The following is a 20,407-nucleotide window of genomic DNA, read 5'->3' as shown; positions in this document are numbered from 1 at the left end:
AGTTTTAAATCCTATAAATAAAAAAAATTGATATTTTATGTTCCGGACAGAAGTCAGATTAGTTTTTTTCGAACTTTATCGACTCACTTCTAAACCGTATAAAATCATGTAATAGTTAACCAGTAAAAGTTAAAAATTGAACTTTGACCATAAGTGATAGAAGAATTGCAGTATATTTGTAATATCGCAGTTATAGTGGAGCACTTGGATATCTCATATACTGTCATTCGAATTTTTGCGAGTTACATGAAGTCAAATTACATAAATAGACATTTTTGAACATGTACTGCCTGTTGCACGAAAACGAAACATTTTGAAAATAAATTGGTATTCTAAATATACTGCAGTTCCTCTACCCTTGACACGAGTGAATTTTTTTTTTTTTTGTAATTTTTTTTTTACTATTAAAATAAATTTATTGATTTTATTATTATCTCACTTTATATATTTACGCTATCTACTTCCTTTGTGGTATATGCACGATTTTAGTGAGCTATAAATACAAAACATAGGTGACATATTGTGTATTTCATATATTATACCACCCATATAATATACAATTGTGTAATTTTGTGTGATACTTTGGCCTAAGGTTGTTTTGTTTGTATATAGTATTTTCATTCCATTCATTGGTTAGACAATGATATCCTTAACATAGATATAGACACATATGTATATACTAAACATAAAATCAATAATGTATATGCCGACAACAATCTATTTAAATGGCAAAATATGCAAATTTACTTAAGTAGTATTACAACTGTATCACTAGGTTAGATTCACTAGGAATATGTATGTTTGGTAGTGTTTAAAAGAGCATTATTAAATATGTTGAGTTAGTTCATAGTTTAGCAGAACTTCTCTATAATTATAGTCCGATAGATCAAAAGCTTTTGTTTCGACGAGATCACCAACTTATTGTTTACGAAAACTGATGAGTGACATAATCTATCTGTATTTCCTTTGACGGGCATTTGTTTTTTTCTGTCTCTAAAAGGAACAAAATTGAATATTAAAGGCAAAAATCGTTAATAATAATAAAAAAATATAAAAAATCTAAAAAACACACCTTTGTAACTAGCTGAACTTAAAGGTAGAAAATAATGTTTTTAATCTAAAAAAATTCATTTTATCGTAAAAAAGCGTGGGGTGCTAAATTTCAATTATTGTAAATATTTTATAGACAGATATTGGTAAAAGTAAAGTCATTATAAAATACCTTTAAAAGCACTCCACGCTTCTTTTACGATAAAATGATTTTTTTGAATTTAAAGAAATAACTTTCTATTTTTGGTTCAGCTAAGTAAAAAAGCGTGTTTTTTAGTTTTTTTAAACTACCTATTATTTATTTTGTGTTTTTTAGTTCTTTACACTAATATATATATAGTGTAATAAATGTATGTATCTTCAGATATGGAAATCGTTATTCCTGACAACCCTGATCAGGGAAATCAAATAAATATTATTGTGTTATCATCAGCCAAATTTCGAGTTAATTCGCCTTTTTGAAAGTAGTCAAAATTATGTTCAAAGTTTCCGAGTTATACCATTACGAGCCTAAGAGAAGGTTTTGGCGGAGAAATTGAAAAATAATCAGTATTTTTTATATTTTGTTGTTTATTTGTTCCGCTATTAAATTGCATTTTATTTTGATTTGATATAGATGAAAATACTAAGGATGTTAAGCAGTTCCTAAAGAGATTTAATAATTTAAAAAATTTTCGTGGAATATGGAATTACTAGACCACTAAAAAGTGGATTCTTTTACATTACACAATTCATTCGTAAATTCGAACCGTATCGTTATAACTTATTTGATTATTTAATGCCCATCTGTTTATTCAACACCATCGAAAGCATGGTAAAGGCTATTGTTGAAGCCATATTTTAAGGCATCGGTTGTCGCATAGCGAAATGATTTTTCAAATAATGGTGAATCAATTTAGCTTTTAGCTTGAAAGCAAATAATGTTGGATTTTATGTAAACATTTTCATATCCACTAGATAGTAAAATTAAGTATTAAATGACAAAATAAAAATATGAAATGTCTTAAAATAAAAACCTCTCATACCGATTACTTCGCATCAAATATTTTCATGAAGAACCTACCTAATAAAAATTTTTATACAAATTTCAAGCATAGAAGCAAAGATATATACCTAGTCATCAAATGCAAAACCTATTTTTTCTCAAACATTTTCATTCTCAAACATACTCAAAGAAAAAATCTCAATCAAACTTAAAAAATAATTTTACTTTAGACACTCAATCATAAGAAATAAATATTATATTTGAATAACATTATATTATAGTTCAATAAATAAAACGAAAGGGAGTGCAAACATTTATGTATCAGGGCAGAATGTGGATTACAATGAGAAATTGAGCGCTGATCACGGTAATGCTACAGATAATAGTTTCGAGCAACGAAACACATCCATTTTAAATCTTAATATTTTTACATTAATCGATTTGGTTTGTGTTTAATGAACCATTTTTTAATATTTATCACCGTCATCGACACATAGTTTCCCATAATATCGTACATTTTCCCCCGAGTTATAAATTTTTGCAAGGTAAGTTCATTTTGTTTATTCATTTATTGAACTAATTCATTTTATTTTTCAAATTATGTTAATTATTCAATTACTTTCAACCACTAAAATATTCCTTTTTTATTTGAAATAAAAGTAAGAGGAGAAAAAACACTACTTAATACTGTGTCCAAAAAAATAAGGTGACATTTGAATTTAAACTGCGTGCGTTTGTTGTGTGTGCATTATGAAATCCTTCCGCCTGGCCAAATAGTCAACAAGGAAAATTATTTGAACGTTATGCGTCATTTGCGTAACGCTATCCACCTGAAAAGGTTGGAATTGTGGAAAGACAATTCATGGTTTTTACACCACGATAATGCACCATCCCATAATGCACTCATAATTTGTGATCATTTCGTCAAAAACTCAACCCATATCGTCCAGCAACCAAAGTATTCACCTGATCTGGCGCCGTGCGACTTCTAGCTGTTCAGCAAGCTCAATAGACCGCTCCGGGGACACTTTTTTGATACGATAGAGGAGATTCAAGTCGCAGCGAAGACGGAACTGAAAGTAATCCCGGAAAGTGACTACAACCAGTGTTTCAAAGATTAGAAAAACCGTTGGCATAAGTGCGTTGCATCGGGAGGGGGTTACTCTGAAGGGGATGAAATTGATTTGGAAGAATAAATAAAAAATTTTCAAAATAAACCTTATTTGTCACCTTATTTTTTGGGCACAGTATAAAAGATAGGAATAATAATTATTCTTTTCTCTAAAAATATCTATATCATTCATTTAATTTATATAAATACCTATAATTTGTATAGAGAAGAAACTTTTTATTATATTTTGTAAATTGAAGTAGATATTTAAAAAGATACATCACACAAGGAGATAATAGGTATTGTATATGAAAATTGTATTTTTTTACGTAATAATTTTGCAATCTAAGTTAGTAGGAGAGCCCGTTGCATATTCATGAAATATCGATAAAAATTGGAAAAAACTCAAATAAAAATTTTGATTTGAAATTTGAAATTTGAAGTCGAAAATATAGTTCTTTTAATTTTTCATGATCATTCAATAAATATATTTCGTTTTCTCTTTCAATATCCCCAAAACAACCGACTCAGTAGCCGAGCGAGCCAAAGTATCTTTACTTTCTTTGACTACTGGCTAGTAGGTTGCGGTTTCGAATCCAGGCAGCATGTTTGATCAAAAAAAAGTTAATGGGGCGGTAAAGTTAAATTGATCATACTGTAGTCACTTGGATAAGAACAAAGTAGCCAACTCCACCCACATCATAAAATTAACTGTATCGGATGTAACAAATAAATAAAGATTAAAAATAATGATGTGGATGGGCTCTGTTATAGACGTGTTCTGAGAAACGGAGGTTAAACTCCATTATTATTATTATTATTATTATTATTATTTTGTTCCCAAAATAGTAATAACAATTTCCCTCGCGTTTATACAATTTTTCCATATTTATATATTAATATCTTTTACACAACAGAGACCAAAAACCATCTTGGAGACTTCGTTTTTAAACTATCAAACGTTAAGATTCCCTCGAACAAACAATTCTGTTGACTTCTGAAAACGCGATCTATTTGCACATTTCACACATATTTCGCAGAAAATGCCATTCTGAAATAGAAAACTCCACTTTTTACCAATATTTTCTGGTATTAATTTCCACTCTACAGCTTAGTAATAGTACTTTATAAGTCTCTTTTTTTAGTTTATCATTGACAACGCTACAAGTTACATTTTCTAACTTAATCTTTAAAAACTCCTTATTTTACAACTTTAAAATTTGTGAATTACATACATTTATATGATCATTTTCTTAGTTACAGGTTTTTGTTGACTTTTTTGATCCGATTTTTTTTTTTGATTTGGTGCACCGTATTGGTATCTTTTAATAATAAAAAACATAAAGTTTAAGATATTTCATCGAATATTTTAACATAAAAATATTAGAAATATTAGATATTGAATGATTTATGTATGTTTTGTGATGATTGCTTAAAACGTGAAAAATCAATAGTTTGCTGGTTATCCAATCCAGTTTTATCAAAATTTAAGCTGTATAATTTTTATGTTTAATTGGAAGTCATTCCATTATATTTTAACACATCAAATTTCATATCAGTAACTGTATTCTAAAAAGAATACCCTATTTTCATCGAAGAGAAACTAGATGATACTTGAATCAAGTTTTTTATACTTTCTAATTCAAAACTTCTAATTTATACGAGGTCAATGCAACGGGCTCCTAGACTACAAGTATTTCTCTAATTTAAAAAGGGGAGAAAAGAAAATTCTAAAAGTGAAAAGATAAAGTATTTTTATTTTTTTTATATATCTAAGTCCAGATTATTAAAAAACTTTGTGTTACATACACATATTATATCTACAAAGTTTTATTATTCGAGAAACGAATCTAAATTAGTGCTTCTAAAGAAGCTGTGATGGGTGATGATTAGTAAAATATTTTTCTTTTTTTTTTTTAATAAAATACTAGATTAGTTTTTTGTTCCTTATTACATTTTAATGTAATACAAACCATTTGAACAAAAAAAAAAAAAAAAAAAAAAATCATTGTTTGATCTTCAGCTTATAATGAAGAGAAATTCCCCTGGTTCATTATGTCTGCCTCAATGAGAATGGATAAAATAAAGTAAAGTAATAAAGACCATTATAATTTTATTGGTGGATCGAATTTATGGCAATTGGATTTTCTAATTTTCGTCGTTCTCGCTACTTTTTTCAGTGTGTTGTACGCGTTAAGAAAGTTATTGGTATTGCAAAAAAAACCAAAAATGGTTCTTTTTCTACAATTGTACAACATTTTCACCCCTTTTGACAAGCATTCTACCGTTTTCTTGTCTATTGGGTGCCAATTCTCTTAAATTATGTATACCAAAAAAATAGTTAAAACTAATGATAACTGAAAACCACGATTTTCATTTTACCACTCAAGCCATGCTTAATATGTTTCACAACCAAACGTTATTTTATCAATCCTCAAAGAAAAACAAAAAAAATAGACTAAGCCAATGAACAGAATTTCACTTCATTGTGGGCTTACGGTTCATCTGGTTTAAAAACTATAAATTTGTTAAAAATTATTATTCTCTGATATTAACAAATAAAAAAAAATTATATAGCGTCACATAGCTTTATTATTTTTTTCTGTTATACATTCAAAAAAAGCCATTATCGCTTGAAAAACGCTGTTAAAAAACACAATCACATTACCAGCCCGCTCTAATAAATTAAATTATTTATTTGCTGGATAATAAAAATTGATTAATAATAAAATACAAATAAATATATGTAGCAATAATTATAAACATAGCAATTATATATATATATATATACATATAAAAATGTATAACATTTGTAATTGGAAGAATACCCCAATTTATTGAGCTTTGTTTTATTATTTCGAGAAGTAAAATTACGATCAAGACCATATTCACAGTTACAATGTTCATTGGTAACGGACTCAATATATTTTATTATTCAATATACAGCTATTACTAATAGTAAAAATTAAAATACTTAATAAAAACGTATATCAATTTATTGTATAAAAGTCAGATGTTGGAAGGTCAACAAAATAACTTTTTTTTGTCTCTTAAGCCAAATAGTAGAAGCGATGGAAAATCGAGCAAATATCTCTTAGGACTCAATGATATGGAATTCTAGTTTCTTTGGCCGTTGCATCATAGGACATGCTGCTCAAATTTCGATAACAGAAAGTTCTGAATATTAACCTAAGAATTTAATATTAGATTAATTTAAGTTATTTTGAAGAAATGAATTAAATAAAGTTTGAAACTCGCGCAATAGAGGGAAACATTTTTTATTATGATTTAAAAGGGTGGAGTCGTTATTTATTATTCGAACCCATATTTTTCAGAACGAAGTTTTCAAATAGTTTTTTTACGATACGTCTATACTGTATAACCTTAATATCAAATATTAAAAATATATTAAAACCACATTAACCAACAATTGGATGGATAAAATAAAATCACGATTCTCCTACAGTGCTGGATAAGACTTTTTACGCTTTTAAATAGTATTTCTGTTCATTCTTTATAGATAATGAATTAATTTGAACAATCCTTGTTCAAATGCTCTTAAGAGCAATTATAAATCTCAATGTTTGTATTCGATCAATTGGAGTGAAACTTAAATGGCTTGCGTAAACGAAATAACTTTAATAACTTTCTTAAAAATTGAAATGACACATTCAATGAACTGTGGATATGGCCTTTTGTACATTAAAATTTAACTTGTATTGACGCCAAAAAATATAATGAATGGAAAGGGGCATTAAACCAGAAAGTTAGCTGAAAATATACAATAGCTTTTTAAAACAAAGGCATAGAAAGCCGTGTTTAAAATTTCGAACGAAAATAAAAAACGTTTATAAAATTAAATTTAAAATTCAGTAATTCTCATTTATAATAAATTTGTATCATATAGTTATGTGCGAATATAGATTATAATAAAGCCTAAATGAATAAAAATATGTGAATTCATATAAAATTAATATAAATAAATAAAATTTAAAAAGTATCTTACATAAACTTCTTCCCACTGGCTGACATATCGCACCAATCTGCTTAAACGTAGTAAACGAACCAATGATAACAATTTCGCTAAACGCAATATTCGTAATGCTCGACCAGCATGTAAAATTTGAAAACTTTCACTGAAGTCCTGTAAAATATTTGTTGAAGAATTTTTCTTTAGTTTTTATGCTCAACAGTTTAATATCGACTATTAACCCTTTTGTGTTCAATATGTTTACAGTTAACGATGAATAATACAGTTAGGAAAATTAAGGTCAAATTTCGATTTTCGAGTAAAATCAAAATAAAAGAACAAACACAAAAAAGTTAATTTTTATCAGTTTTTTATTTTTAAAAATAATTCGAATAATTTTCAATGCTTTAAATTTAAACGTCTTTATCAATCTAATTATTTTCAAATAATATAAACATTTTTTGTTTTTTTCCAGAGGAAAAAGGATCAGTTTGATTCATTAATAAATCAATTATTTAACGCAACGTTTCGTAATAGTTTTTTGCTTCTTCAGGCAATCTGAAATGTCGAAAACGAATGGACAATTAATACATTCTTCTCATATTTTATCCATTCGTTTAGGATGTTGCAGAGCGCATGAACGAAGCAATAAAATACTACAAAACGATGCTTTAGTTAACTGATTTTTGTTAATTAAACAAATTGATCGTATTTCCTTTGAAAAGCAACAAATATGCTTATTTAATTTAATTTCTTACAAAAATTAATTTTATTTACGATAAAAAACTGATTTATTGATTTACTTAAAATTGCCATAAATAAAATTGAATACATGACCTTGTTATTTTCCATATTTATTTAATGAAAATTAAAATTTAATAATTTAATATTATTTTAAGGAATAAAATGAAAAATCATGTATTTAAATTTAATTATGCGAAAGGAAAATTAAAAGTTAATAAAATCAAAGCCCAGAAAAATTATTTATCATTTCAATCAAAGAAAAGTATGTTAAGCGAAATTAGAAAAATAAAGCATAAATTGTAAAAAATTTAATTCTATAATCTAAGACTTATTCATTCGTATTAATTAATTTTGAAACCAAATTGAAACAAAGTGTAAGCGAATTGTAGATTATGAATTCCTTGGATACATGCAACTTTATTATTTGGATTTATTTAATAGATATTTGGTTATGGTAAGAAAATAGGTACTTTCTTTCCGAATTTTCAGAATTCTTCTTGAAGTACAGGGTACACCAAAAGTTACTACCCATGGTAAAGGTTGTTGTTTGGTGCTCTTCTACTAATTCTTGACATAAATAATTCCTCCAGGTATATCGAAAGTATTCCTTTTATTTAATTTGCCAGCACTCACGCCAACCGTTCGGAAATATTTATTTAATTTTCTTAATTTACGAAAAGAGTTCGAATTTGAATAAGTGAATAATTTTTGAACAAAAATCAAAATAATCATAATTATATTATTAATTTTACTGTACTTAAATGTTTATAAAATTAATACATATATATTAAAAATGACGATTTTAAATAGAAAAGAATTATAAATAATTAGAAAAGAAATTCATAAACTTATTATTAAAATTAATTTTACTATCACAATTATTATCACTAAAACTATTACACAATTCAACATTATGACATAGCAAGATTTTTACACCTAAACTTCGAAGATTAACACCGTACAAACCCGAATGTACGTACAAAGCCGAATGTCCAAAACTTACGAAATTACACGAATAGATCCGAAAATTTCCGAAGGTAATATTTTTTACTCACATTTTTAGCCTCGCGATGAGAGAAATTCTCACAATTTCTGAGTTTGAAAAAAATATATTTGCTCCCCCCGTGGCGGAAAATAACAATTTTCTTCCCACTGTTTATGGTAGTCCGAGGCATTTTGGTTCCTAGATGGGTATTATACTATTTTTTAAAACTTTAGATTGGTTGAGCAATTTATAATTCAAAAAAAACATAAAATTCTATAATAGAAAAAACTTCAAACGGAGTGCTGACAGGTTAAAAAAAATAATATTTACAAGAAAAGCACAAATATTTACTGTTACAACATTTTTAGTTTCTTCCTGTGAACTAATATTTTTGAAATGCGAGTTTTTGACAGAAGAGCCTTAATATTTCTTAACTTTCGAGTAGATAATTCTATCCTGAAGACATTTACGACAGATTTGATTTGAAATTAAATAATTTAAAATTAAGGATTCATGCACTACTTAAATGTTTGCCCTCACTTCGAATCAATTTAGCAATTAAAAATTGAAGCAAGCGGACTTTTATTTGCGCAAATATTGTTTACATCGGCTCAGTACCCAAACCGATCCGGATATAAAATAAAAATAAAAAAAACGGTGAAAAATATTTGTTTTTGTTAGTTTTCAATGATCGGCTTGAGTCTTTTAATCCGACCTTTTTTGCAACCTATTATTAATGTCAAGTGTAAGTAATATAAATATTTATTTTTACGCCTAACTATTCAATTTATATATTGTATAGTATTATTTGATTTGTAGTATTAATTAGTCGACGAATATTTTATAGATAATACCTGCTTTTGGTTGAAAGGACCTTTTGTTATTTTTCAAATTAATTGCCAAATTGAATGATTGATTATACCATATTGGAAAAGTGGTCTAATTAGTACGCAAGAAAACTCTTACTGATCGAAGGAACTATTTCGTTTCAGAAAAACTATAAATATAGTTGAATTAATGTAGAAAATTTAGTAAGTTTCAACTTTTCAAAGGTATATATCAATACAAAAGTATAATGATGAATTTTTGTTGACTTCGAGTAGAGACATAGTTATTGAAATAAATACTACGATACTCGAAATAAAATTTTATATTAAGAAATTCTATTTAAAAAAGACAATTAAAAAATATACAACAGACATACATGTCGCTTAATATCGATATTTTGATTGCAACGCAATCATCGTCAGTAGCTAAATTTATTCATGTAACAAATTACAAGCATTATACACAAAATTAAAAATAAATATGCAAAACATTATCAACAATTACAAAAAAAACAGTAACGACTCACAAAAATAAAAAATTCTCAAGACTACCAAACTTTTTGTTAGCATTTTACAACAAATTATTTAGTGGGTTTGAAAAAATCTTGCATTGCAGGCCATATTAGGCCGTATTAAAATACAGAATCCAAAATTCTACCTGTCAAGTTAGTTAAATCTGTTAGACATCACAGTAGTTTAGATGCTTACGAAAGCTTTTTAATCCACAAGGCAGCTAATAACACTCTGAACTGGGATAAAGGTCCTATACCTGACTGAATAGATAAAATGGACACAACTATTAAAGGTCAACCCATAAAACAATTCTCGTCAGTTATAGCGAAAATAGACGCACCCATTTTACAAACGATACCGAATTTTGGGTATAAATTAAGGTCGATGAAAGAATTTTTCAAACCCGCTAAATAATTTGTTGTGAAATGTTTACAAAAAGTTTGGTGATCTGGGGAAATTTTTGTCTTCAAATTTGTGATAATTTTTGCAAACCGTTACTGTTATTGTTGGTAATGTTTTGCATATTTATTTTTAATTTTGTGTATAATGTTTGTAATGTGTTATATGAATAAATTTAGCTACTGACGATGATTGCGTTGCAATCGAAATATCGATATTTAGCGGCAAGTAGGTTCGTTGTATGTTTTTAATTGTATTTTTTAAATAGTTTATTTCGAGTATCGTGATATTTATTTCAATAACAATACAAAAGTAGCTTTTCTTTCAATAAGGGTTTTCGTTTTGGGGTACTGTAACACATTATAAATTCATACCCAATTTATTTGAACCAAAAAGGCTTTTTTTCAAGCTTACTGTATAATTCCTATACCTTTATATAATACAGATGGAGATAAAATTAAGTAATTCAATTATTTTGATTTTGACTGGACTGTAGCTTATACCATTTGTTAGAATACGATAATACACATATATGCATGAAAAAGTATTGGGATATTTCACAATTTTGCTTTGTTTCCATATAGCAATTTTTAATCTTTTTAAATATTTTAGAAAAATCGCAGGAAATATTATTTTTTGCATTCGAAAAAGGGAATAGTTCAAACAAAAGTAATAGATAATAAGTTGGAATATCCTATTCCAATTTCAGTTTTTTCAATTCCTTGCTTTATGACTCAGATGTCGGCTTTGCTTGCTTTTAAATTTAAAAACATAGCTTTCAAATACCAACAAAACCAATCAAGAATAACAGAAATTTTCAGAAAATAACAATATTGTGAAATCTCCCTAAAGTGTCACTTTTCCATGTACAACAACGAAAAGGTTATTTACAAAATAAATATTAATTAATAGAAATTGTTTTGTAAATTTGGAAACATGTTAGACACGACTGTGCAATAATTGAATTTTAGCAGATATTTATATTTGTAAATCGTCAAAAATTTTGTTTTGTCCAATTTTGATACACAAATTACCTAAGTTTTCATACTATTTTGCTTAAATATAAATTTAGTTATTGTTTTCTGGTGCTGTATTTTATCAATAATCATAAAATAAGTCAGCCAATCACATAACAACATAAATAAACAAATTGAACGAAAAAACATAAACTATTTATTGAAATGAAAATATGTGTGAAAATTTTTTTTATCAAAAAAAACACATTCACGTGACCAGTGATCATTATCAAAAGCATAATATAAATAAAAAAAATAAACATAATAATTATATATTTGTGTGCAAAACAAACAATTTTTTTTTTGTATTTTCACAAAACAATTTTCCATCTAAATTTGATTTTTTGGATTTTTTTTAATCGAATGTAACATGATGACATGAAAGATCTTTTCTATGTGGATTTCCTGGCTCCTTTCTCTCTTTTATATCGAGTACGAAAACATATTTCTTATTTCATTTCATTTCTGTTACATAAACTTATAAAACTCTTCGAAAATGAAAGCTTGAATTATAACAACGTAGCACCCGCATGTTTTTGTAGCCACAGCTTTGAAATTTATGGTGGAACAAAAGTAACGCATAAACACCAAGTTTTTATTATAATCTCTTTTTTTATTTGAATTTTTTTAAACGAAATATGTCTGCAAAGTTTCAGCTCGAGTTAATCGCCGGAAAAGAATTAAAAATCGATCAAAAGTTTTGTCTGCAGACAAGCAGACAACTGCACACTACGAGTTAAAAGAAAGGGAGTACTAGGCCAGGAAAATAGGGGTTTGCTGCTTAAACAATGCAAGTGAAGTTTTTCGCCAAGATTATCTTTATTCGATTGCAAGAAATGACCTATGAAGTCCATTGCAAAATCATGTGCGCAAAAAAATATTCATGGTTAAAAGGCATGAAAATAGGTTTTTTTCAAATATCTCGTAAACTACTAAGATTATTACAGTTATATAGCATTATTATTACCTCTAACAAAACTTGATTGCGAATTTGACCCAAAATTATTTTGTACAAAATTTCCGTAGAAACAAGAGTTTCAAAATTTGACTGAGAAAAGTTAGAATAAGTGGCATACTTTACTACACGAAAAATATCAAAAATATTTTATAAATTAAAATTTTATTGACTTCCCAGTGGGATTGTTGTTGCAATGGGCCGGATTTTGCAAATTGAAAATTTAGACATATCTCTACGTTCCAAGGCCTTTAGAGTCGAATAGTATGGTTTTTAAAAAGGATGTCCTTTCCACTGGGAAGTTAGTCGTGTGGACCTTTCGGGTCGCACCTAGACCTCTTTGTTTTTAATTCAAATTGTTTTACAAATGAAAAATATTAAATCAAGTTTTCCAGGAATCATTTTATTAAAGAATCTCCATGTCATTGTATTACATTCTATTTAAGTTGGTAACTTTAATAGTCACTTATCAGAAACTAAACATAAGGCTTGTAGAGTGTAAAAACTAAACATAAGGCTTAATAACTTTCTTTTGTAAATTTTATTTGTCATTATTGAAATTATATATGAAAAAACTGTCAAAAATTCATTAATAAGCAATTTTCTTTGTAGTTTCCCGTAAATAATATTTATGACATAACATGTTATCTTAAATTGTTTTTGAAAATTTCTTTTTATATAATTTAATTTTTTTTATATCCTGATCTAATTTTGAATGTCTAATATTGAAAATCATAAGGGACTTAATACAAAGAAAATAAAATTAATACTGTTAAATGATAAAATATTATTCTAAAAATTTGATTTCTCGAAAAATATGGTTGTTTATTTAATTTACATAAACTAACCATTTTTAAAAATATTAATGTCATATGTTAAGAACAAGGTTCCCGATTGTGTTCTTAATTTGATTAGTGGCCATTTAAACAGATTGAATTTTTGCTTAACTACGTTTTGCAGTAGATTTTGAGTATACTCTGAATACAATTCGTGAACAAGGCCGGATTAACCAGTAAGCAAAATAGAGAGAATATTTAATTTTAAAGTTAGGATCCTCAATGACAATAGACGCATGCTCCGAGTTTATGAAATACTTCATACCTGTAGAACAGAACAACCTAGCATCGAGTAGAAGAACTAATAATATGGGTGCGGTACGTACGATAATGGAATAGTTCAATTTTCAAGTTGACTTTCAAGTTGACTTTCAAAATAGTTAGAATGGTTAAAATTTATTTTTATTGCAATTAACCACAATAAAGTTAAAAATAAAAAAACCCGCGTCTGATTTTACTCACATCCCTTCGTCAACTTGAAAATAGTTGATAATCTTCCAACGAGTTAAATGGGGTCCAATGAATTGCATTTCCCAGTGGCCTGGGCATAGTTAATTTGGCTCTGGTCTAAAGCCTTTTTATCGTTACTAATATTTTCTTTAATGTTTTAACCCTCGTCACCACTATACTTATGTGGCCAATATTTTGTGATACAGAAAAAGATCATTTGAATTCAATCACAGATACCATTTTAATTAAATTACAAAAATCGTGTTAATAAGAACTAAAATTTACACAAGAAAGTTAAAAAAAAAATTACAAATAACATTCCAATAAAAAAATAAATAAATAAATAAAAACTGCTAAGAAATATAAACAATTGGAACAAAAAGTTATTTTTTTGTACATATAAGACAAACAAACAAAAATTGAATGAAATTTACCATTTCTTTAGACTCACCTTCTGTTGATATTAAATTGTTTTTAGAATTATTTGTTTGAATTTTAGTGCATTCATTTTGGATTTTAGTAGTTGAGAGAGAAGAATTGGAGACGTGTTGCAAAGGAGGAACATTCCATGTATTTGTCGCATTCACAGTAGATCAGTAGAAGTCAAATTGTTTTTGGACAATTTTTTTTTTTCGTATTTTAAGTACGCAGTAGTATATGTATGTGCAGCCAATCGCCATTATATAGAGTAGATGAGTTAGAGAAAGAGGTAAAAACATAATTTTAGAATAATTATGTTTTTTTTTTAATTTTAAAAAAGTATTTTAGAATTAAATATAATTCATTTTTTGGCATAACACTTGACATAATAATAAATAATAAAAAAATTTTAATACATACATTTTTAGTTACCTGATTAAAGATTAGGAATATATAGTCCAATGGTATGGAAGATATCAAATCTAAGAAGAACCATGTTCGTAAATAATGTCGTGCTATTAATTTTGGATCCAATATTACTTGTTCTGCATTATCTTGTTGCATTATGCCTATAAGAAAAGGAAAAATATGTTTAATGTTTTATTAAATGTAGCGAGTGGAAGTCAAACGTTAGTGTAATTAACTGTAATATTTCTCTCGTATGAAATACTTGTAGTTTGAAAATAAATATATGGAAAATCGGAATAATAGGAAGACTTATATACTTTCTAGAAAATACAACTCGTCCAAGACGAGAAGCTACTTTCAAGCATATTCCATAATTTTTGATTTTAGAGAAAAATAAAGACATTTGGGGAGTATACATTTTGATGTATGTAATTAACTGCGATTTCATAGCTCGCAAATAGGCAATCAGATTTGCTTTGTAGCATTTTGGTGGAAGCGCTATCAAAAAATTCAAAAAGACTCGACTTAAGAACTTCAATTAAAAAAAGGCATTTAATGTATAAGTGAAGTGCGATTTTTACTACATTTATAAGTCTTCTTCAGTCATGACCCATAAGCCAAATTAAAAGTTTTTTTTTTTTTTTAAATAATGATGTGTGGCTTAATGACATGTATACTTGCGGGCAAAATAAGTGAACTTCCTTAAATATCAGATATATTTGATGGTAGAAAAATACACATTTCTTAATATGTTTAGTGCCACCAAATAGATTTGATCTTTATAATTTTTATTGACCACAAGATTCATCATATACACTATAATTGAGGTTTATAATTGTTGTAAAATGACCATTTCAGCACTGATAGAACAGTCCTTTTCCTTAATTCAATATAGGCGAGAATATCACGTTATATTAACTTCTAAATAAAATATAAATAGAGTAAAGCTCTGGAAAATTGGGAGCTTCGACCGCACTTACTCATTAAAAGAGATTTTTCAAGCGTGAAGACTTTTTAATTGATTATGGTGTCACGGCAATCGGTAAACATTTTTACTATCAGTATACCACAGTTCTCCATCTTTATATAAAAAACACTACATCTTTTGTTTTAGTTAATTAAATAATAAGATTTACTGTTAATTGTTGTTAATTTTTGTGTCACTTATGGATCTATTTTAGTCATTTTTGCCCATGCTTAATTACTTTTAACCCCCCACAAGGTAAAAATATAAACGTACATTTTTCTTTTTGTATTTCTGCTTTGGGCATAGCTGAAAAGTATTTTACTGTTGGGCAAAAAGGCAAAAATAGATGTATGCAATAATTTGGGAATATCGTTCTTTGATATTAAGGAAGCGAATTAAGTCTTAATTAGTCACGCGAAAAACCAAAATTATCGAGAAATATTCGTGTGACTAGACTCTTTTTGAAGTAAAACTACCACATTATACACAGCATGTTTGATTGTCATTAGCTTTTATCTACAGCTATTATTCTAAAGAAGTGAATTTTCTATACAGTGTGAGGCATGGAAATTGATTAATGCTTTTCGATTAAATGTAATAGTCTGAATCTATTCGTACAAATAGAATTGTCAATGGCTATAGAACATAATACAATCTTTTGTTTACAGCGTCTCTAAATGATTGAAGACAAACACCTACAGCTAAAATTGATTGATATATGATTGGTTTGTGTGTACAGGTTCATTGAAAATAAAGTTGAAAAATCTATTTCGGAGATAAATATCTTTGGAAAATTCGTCGAAGTGTGTATACTACTTTCATTGGTCATTTAGAGTTTTCATTCTGCAGCTTAAAATTAGTTGGTGTCAAAGTCAAATACCAACACAAAGCCAATGGCCAAGTTTTAGTCTCGCAATGATCCTGCTAGATTCTTTCTCATCGAACGGTTTTTCCTGTCATTTCTTTTTCTATTTTTGACTTGGAATTTTGTGAAACTTGGAGAACATATCAAATTCTGTCAAAATATTTATTGTTTAGTAGGACTACCGCAAAAATCTATTCCCAATGGCCAACTTTGGCAACACGGATTCATCCAATCTTTTTTAATCTCTTAAATATTTGTTGGATGTACGCCCGACTTTCGATTTAAATGCAATCAACGAAAAAATTGTAAACCTCATAATGATCGTTTTTTAAATGAAAACTGTCTTTATATATTTTGCCAAGTTTTAAACAAAACATTTTTGCTTAACAATTTCATTGTTTGTGAGCAATATTTCCCGAACAACCTATATATTTAACATGTAAGTTTTTGTCAAATTCAATAAGATGTTAAACAAGTGAAGCCTTTTTTCATTGAGTGCTGATCCTCCTTTAACATAATTGTTCGCGTAAAATAACAAAAAAAAAAACCTCCATGATAAATAGTGGTCGATTACTCAATAAGATATCATTTATTTTTTTTTAAATATTCATGTAAATATTATCAAAGATCAGTTCCTAGATCAGTTTTTTGTATTTTATAAATACGTATTTCGACTACCAAGTAGTCATCATCAGTATGAATTAGCTATTCGTAATAACTCGTATGTTACCCGTTGCTAATTTGGTGGCAGAGTGCAGTTATAATTCATACTGATGATGACTACTTGGTGGTCGAAATACGTATTTATAAAATACAAAAAACTGATCTAGAAAATTGGGGCAAAAATCGATATTTATTTTAAATATTCATGTGTTGTTTGTTTTATGAAAGAAGAGAAACAAAGAAACTAAAATGATAGACATATATTTTCTTGATACAGATAATTAGGTAGGTAAATCAGAAAGTTGTATCATCTTATCCAAAATGTTAACCGATATTTTATGTAACAAATTTATGTTTCTGACATAAACATAAAATTGTTTTATGCTTCGTTCCAACGTTAAACAAAGACTATTAATTATTTATTTTCAATATTACATAAGCGTAATGAAGCCTTGAGACTTTTAAAACTTCAAGCTCATACGAGATAATTTGAAAGGAATAATCTAATGAACATTTTCTTGAAAATTACTTTTCAGAGTATATTATTATTAATTTTCTAATACAAATTATTAACGCAACTTACCTGTTCTAAAATTGACGACAATATCGATAAGAAAAATAGTATCAGAAAGACAATTGAAGGCAATCCATCTTGTACTCAAATCGTCATTGAAGAATGATATGGCAACGGGAAGGATTATTAAATTCGCAACGAGTAAAAGTAACATACATAAATCCCAGTAAAATCTGTAAAAAAGAAAAAGAAAAAATTAATATTATCGTATTTTCAAGGAGTTTTATTTATAGGTTAACTAAATTATTTTATCGAAATTAAAGAAAGCATTTATTAAATGTTTACAAAATCAAATAATTAGATATTTATGTTCAGAAATCCTGCTGTGTTGATGGTTTGCTGTTAATAATCTCACACTATTGTTATAATGATATGGAGCAGATGTAGTTATTCAGTGATCCTAAGAAGTGGATTTGCATATTTTCAATAGCACAGTTCCAAAAGAATTATACAAACTATTATTACGGGCCACATTCCCAGAGATATGCAGTTCCGCAGTCGATCGTGGTAGCTTATATAAGTCGGATCGGTAATTTTACTTAAATTACCGATTCTTTTACTTAAATTCTTTCAACAAGTTTTTCGATTCTAATTGGCTTAAAGAAATCCTTAATCCAACTCTTTCGCGTTAAAATTTGCCTTTTTATGACTGAGCTTTCATTTTTCCTCGGAAAAACGTTATTTTTAGGAAAAGAGTCACCAAATAACCTACTAATGACATTTTTTTTCGAAAGATAATTCTGCCGAAAAATTTTTAGGGTTGCACGCATTGTTTTTTACGGTTAATGTTTGTTGGATAATTTCAATTAATTGAAAAGAAGTAAATTTGTTGGCCTTTAAATCGATCGCCATATTGGAATTAGCCCTAAGTCTGTGTTCATAAAACTGCCACTGTACCAATATGGCTGTCAAAATTTGAATAACGCACATTATTTTTGAACAAAATAGTACCATTAGTAGAATTTTAGTATGTCTCATAGGATTTAAAAGCTCTAAGATGTTATACATCCAATGGTCTAAGCCAAACTGTCATTCAATAATATAATTGAGTTAGGTTTTGCTACTATTTACAACCTTTGTATCTTACATCTCTTGTCAAACCAAATACTTACCTACCTACAATCTTCAAACAAAACTACATGACAATACAAATGAATTTCTTGAAATGTTTCACAATAAATTATTAATATTTAAACATGACATAAATTCAATACTTCAGTACTCTCTTTCTTTTTTATACAAATAAAAATGAAAGTTAAATAAATAATTTACTATTTATTTGATATATTTAAATATAATAATAAGCCGATATATTAGAGCTATTACCTGTAGAGTTCAGACCAATCACACTCCGACTATATAATTATATCTTAACTAGAGTGATACCCACACGCTTCGCTGAGTTTAAAAGTAAAGATTGATAAAGATTGCTCTCGATTATATCCTTTCTATAACATTCGAAAAAATGGTAAGGATTGTTTTACACAGGTAAAATATTTGTATGGTAATGTCAAATGACTACTTTTACGGAAATCTATAATTTATAGTAATGTCAAATTAAATTAATTTTAAAATTTTTTTTATTAATATATCTTTATAAATTATATCTTATGTGTTATTCTGAAGTATGAGCTATATTGCTGTACAGTTTCGTTAAAAGCCAATCGCTAGTTTTAGCGTGTAAGCGTAACAAACAAACAAACAAACATGCTTACTTTCGCATTTATAATATATTATTATTATTATTATTATTATTATTATTATTATTATTATTATTATTATTATTATTATTATTATTATTATTATTATTATTATTCGACTCATTTTAATTCATAATCGCTCCTTTTTATATAAATACTTTCATTCAAAGCACGTTAATGAGACTCATTTCAATACGTTCAGTTTTTTTTTTAATTATATAAGAAATTTTTCAATGGTTTTTCTTTTCAAATCGAAAATTTGTTTGATCGTCGTCCAAATATAAATTGATCAATAGATCAAGAAATTTACAATTTGTGTTTCAAGGATCAAAGACATTAAAAATAAAAGCACCCGATACCGACCGGACAACACTTTTTATAGTGAAAACATCTCTAGATGGGTTAGACAAATTTCGTCAGGGTAAAATTCCAGCCGTCTCTAATGAAGCACACGGACTTGTAACCATTCGACAGTCTTTGCCATAAAGCTTTTTACGTATACCAGTCTATACTTATACCATGTATATGAAATATACCAAGGTATACTAAGTTTAGTCCCCAGTTTGTAACGCTTAAAAATATTGATGCTACAAACAAAATTTTGATATAGGTGTTCATAAAATCATCCAATTAGTCCATTTCCGGTAGTCGGTCTGTCTGTTTGTCTGTCGTCTGTCTGTCCGTCTTTCATCACGATTACTCAAAACGAAAAGACATATCAAGCTGAAAGTAGTATATAGTTATTAGTTAAGTTATAGGGTTGTTAAAGACGTAAAAAGCGAGGTGAAGTTTGTAAATGAGCAACATAGGTCAATTTTGTAAACCGTTAGAGATAGAACAAAAGTTTAAATGTAAAAAATGTTCCATATAAAAAATTAAACAATTTTTGTTTGATACATTTTTTCGTAAATATCATTGTTTACCCGTGAGAGCGCAAATTTTATAGTATGTATTATATGGGTATATCAG

General features: G+C 27.6%; 1 protein-coding gene across 3 annotated transcripts in view; it reads right to left on the bottom strand.

The window, feature by feature from the left end:
• LOC123297774 (potassium/sodium hyperpolarization-activated cyclic nucleotide-gated channel 2) overlaps window positions 1-20,407 on the bottom strand; it is a 444,758-nt gene that overhangs the window by 27,548 nt on the left and 396,803 nt on the right. Inside the window, exons 3-6 of one of the 3 annotated variants that reach the window (XM_044879548.1) lie at window positions 17,748-17,911; window positions 14,682-14,830; window positions 14,293-14,295; window positions 7,153-7,290 (exon numbers count right to left, since the gene is read on the bottom strand). In XM_044879548.1, the coding sequence (XP_044735483.1) occupies window positions 7,153-7,290; window positions 14,293-14,295; window positions 14,682-14,830; window positions 17,748-17,911 (454 nt within the window). The remainder of the gene's footprint in view (window positions 1-7,152; window positions 7,291-14,292; window positions 14,296-14,681; window positions 14,831-17,747; window positions 17,912-20,407) is intronic. The other 2 variants (XM_044879549.1, XM_044879550.1) reach the window with 2 other exon arrangements.

The sequence above is a fragment of the Chrysoperla carnea genome, chromosome 4, assembly GCF_905475395.1.
Source record: "Chrysoperla carnea chromosome 4, inChrCarn1.1, whole genome shotgun sequence".
Classification (NCBI taxonomy): Eukaryota; Metazoa; Arthropoda; class Insecta; order Neuroptera; family Chrysopidae; genus Chrysoperla; species Chrysoperla carnea.
The sequence above is the reverse complement of the archived record's forward strand: the minus strand, read 5'-3'. Positions and strand labels throughout refer to the sequence as shown.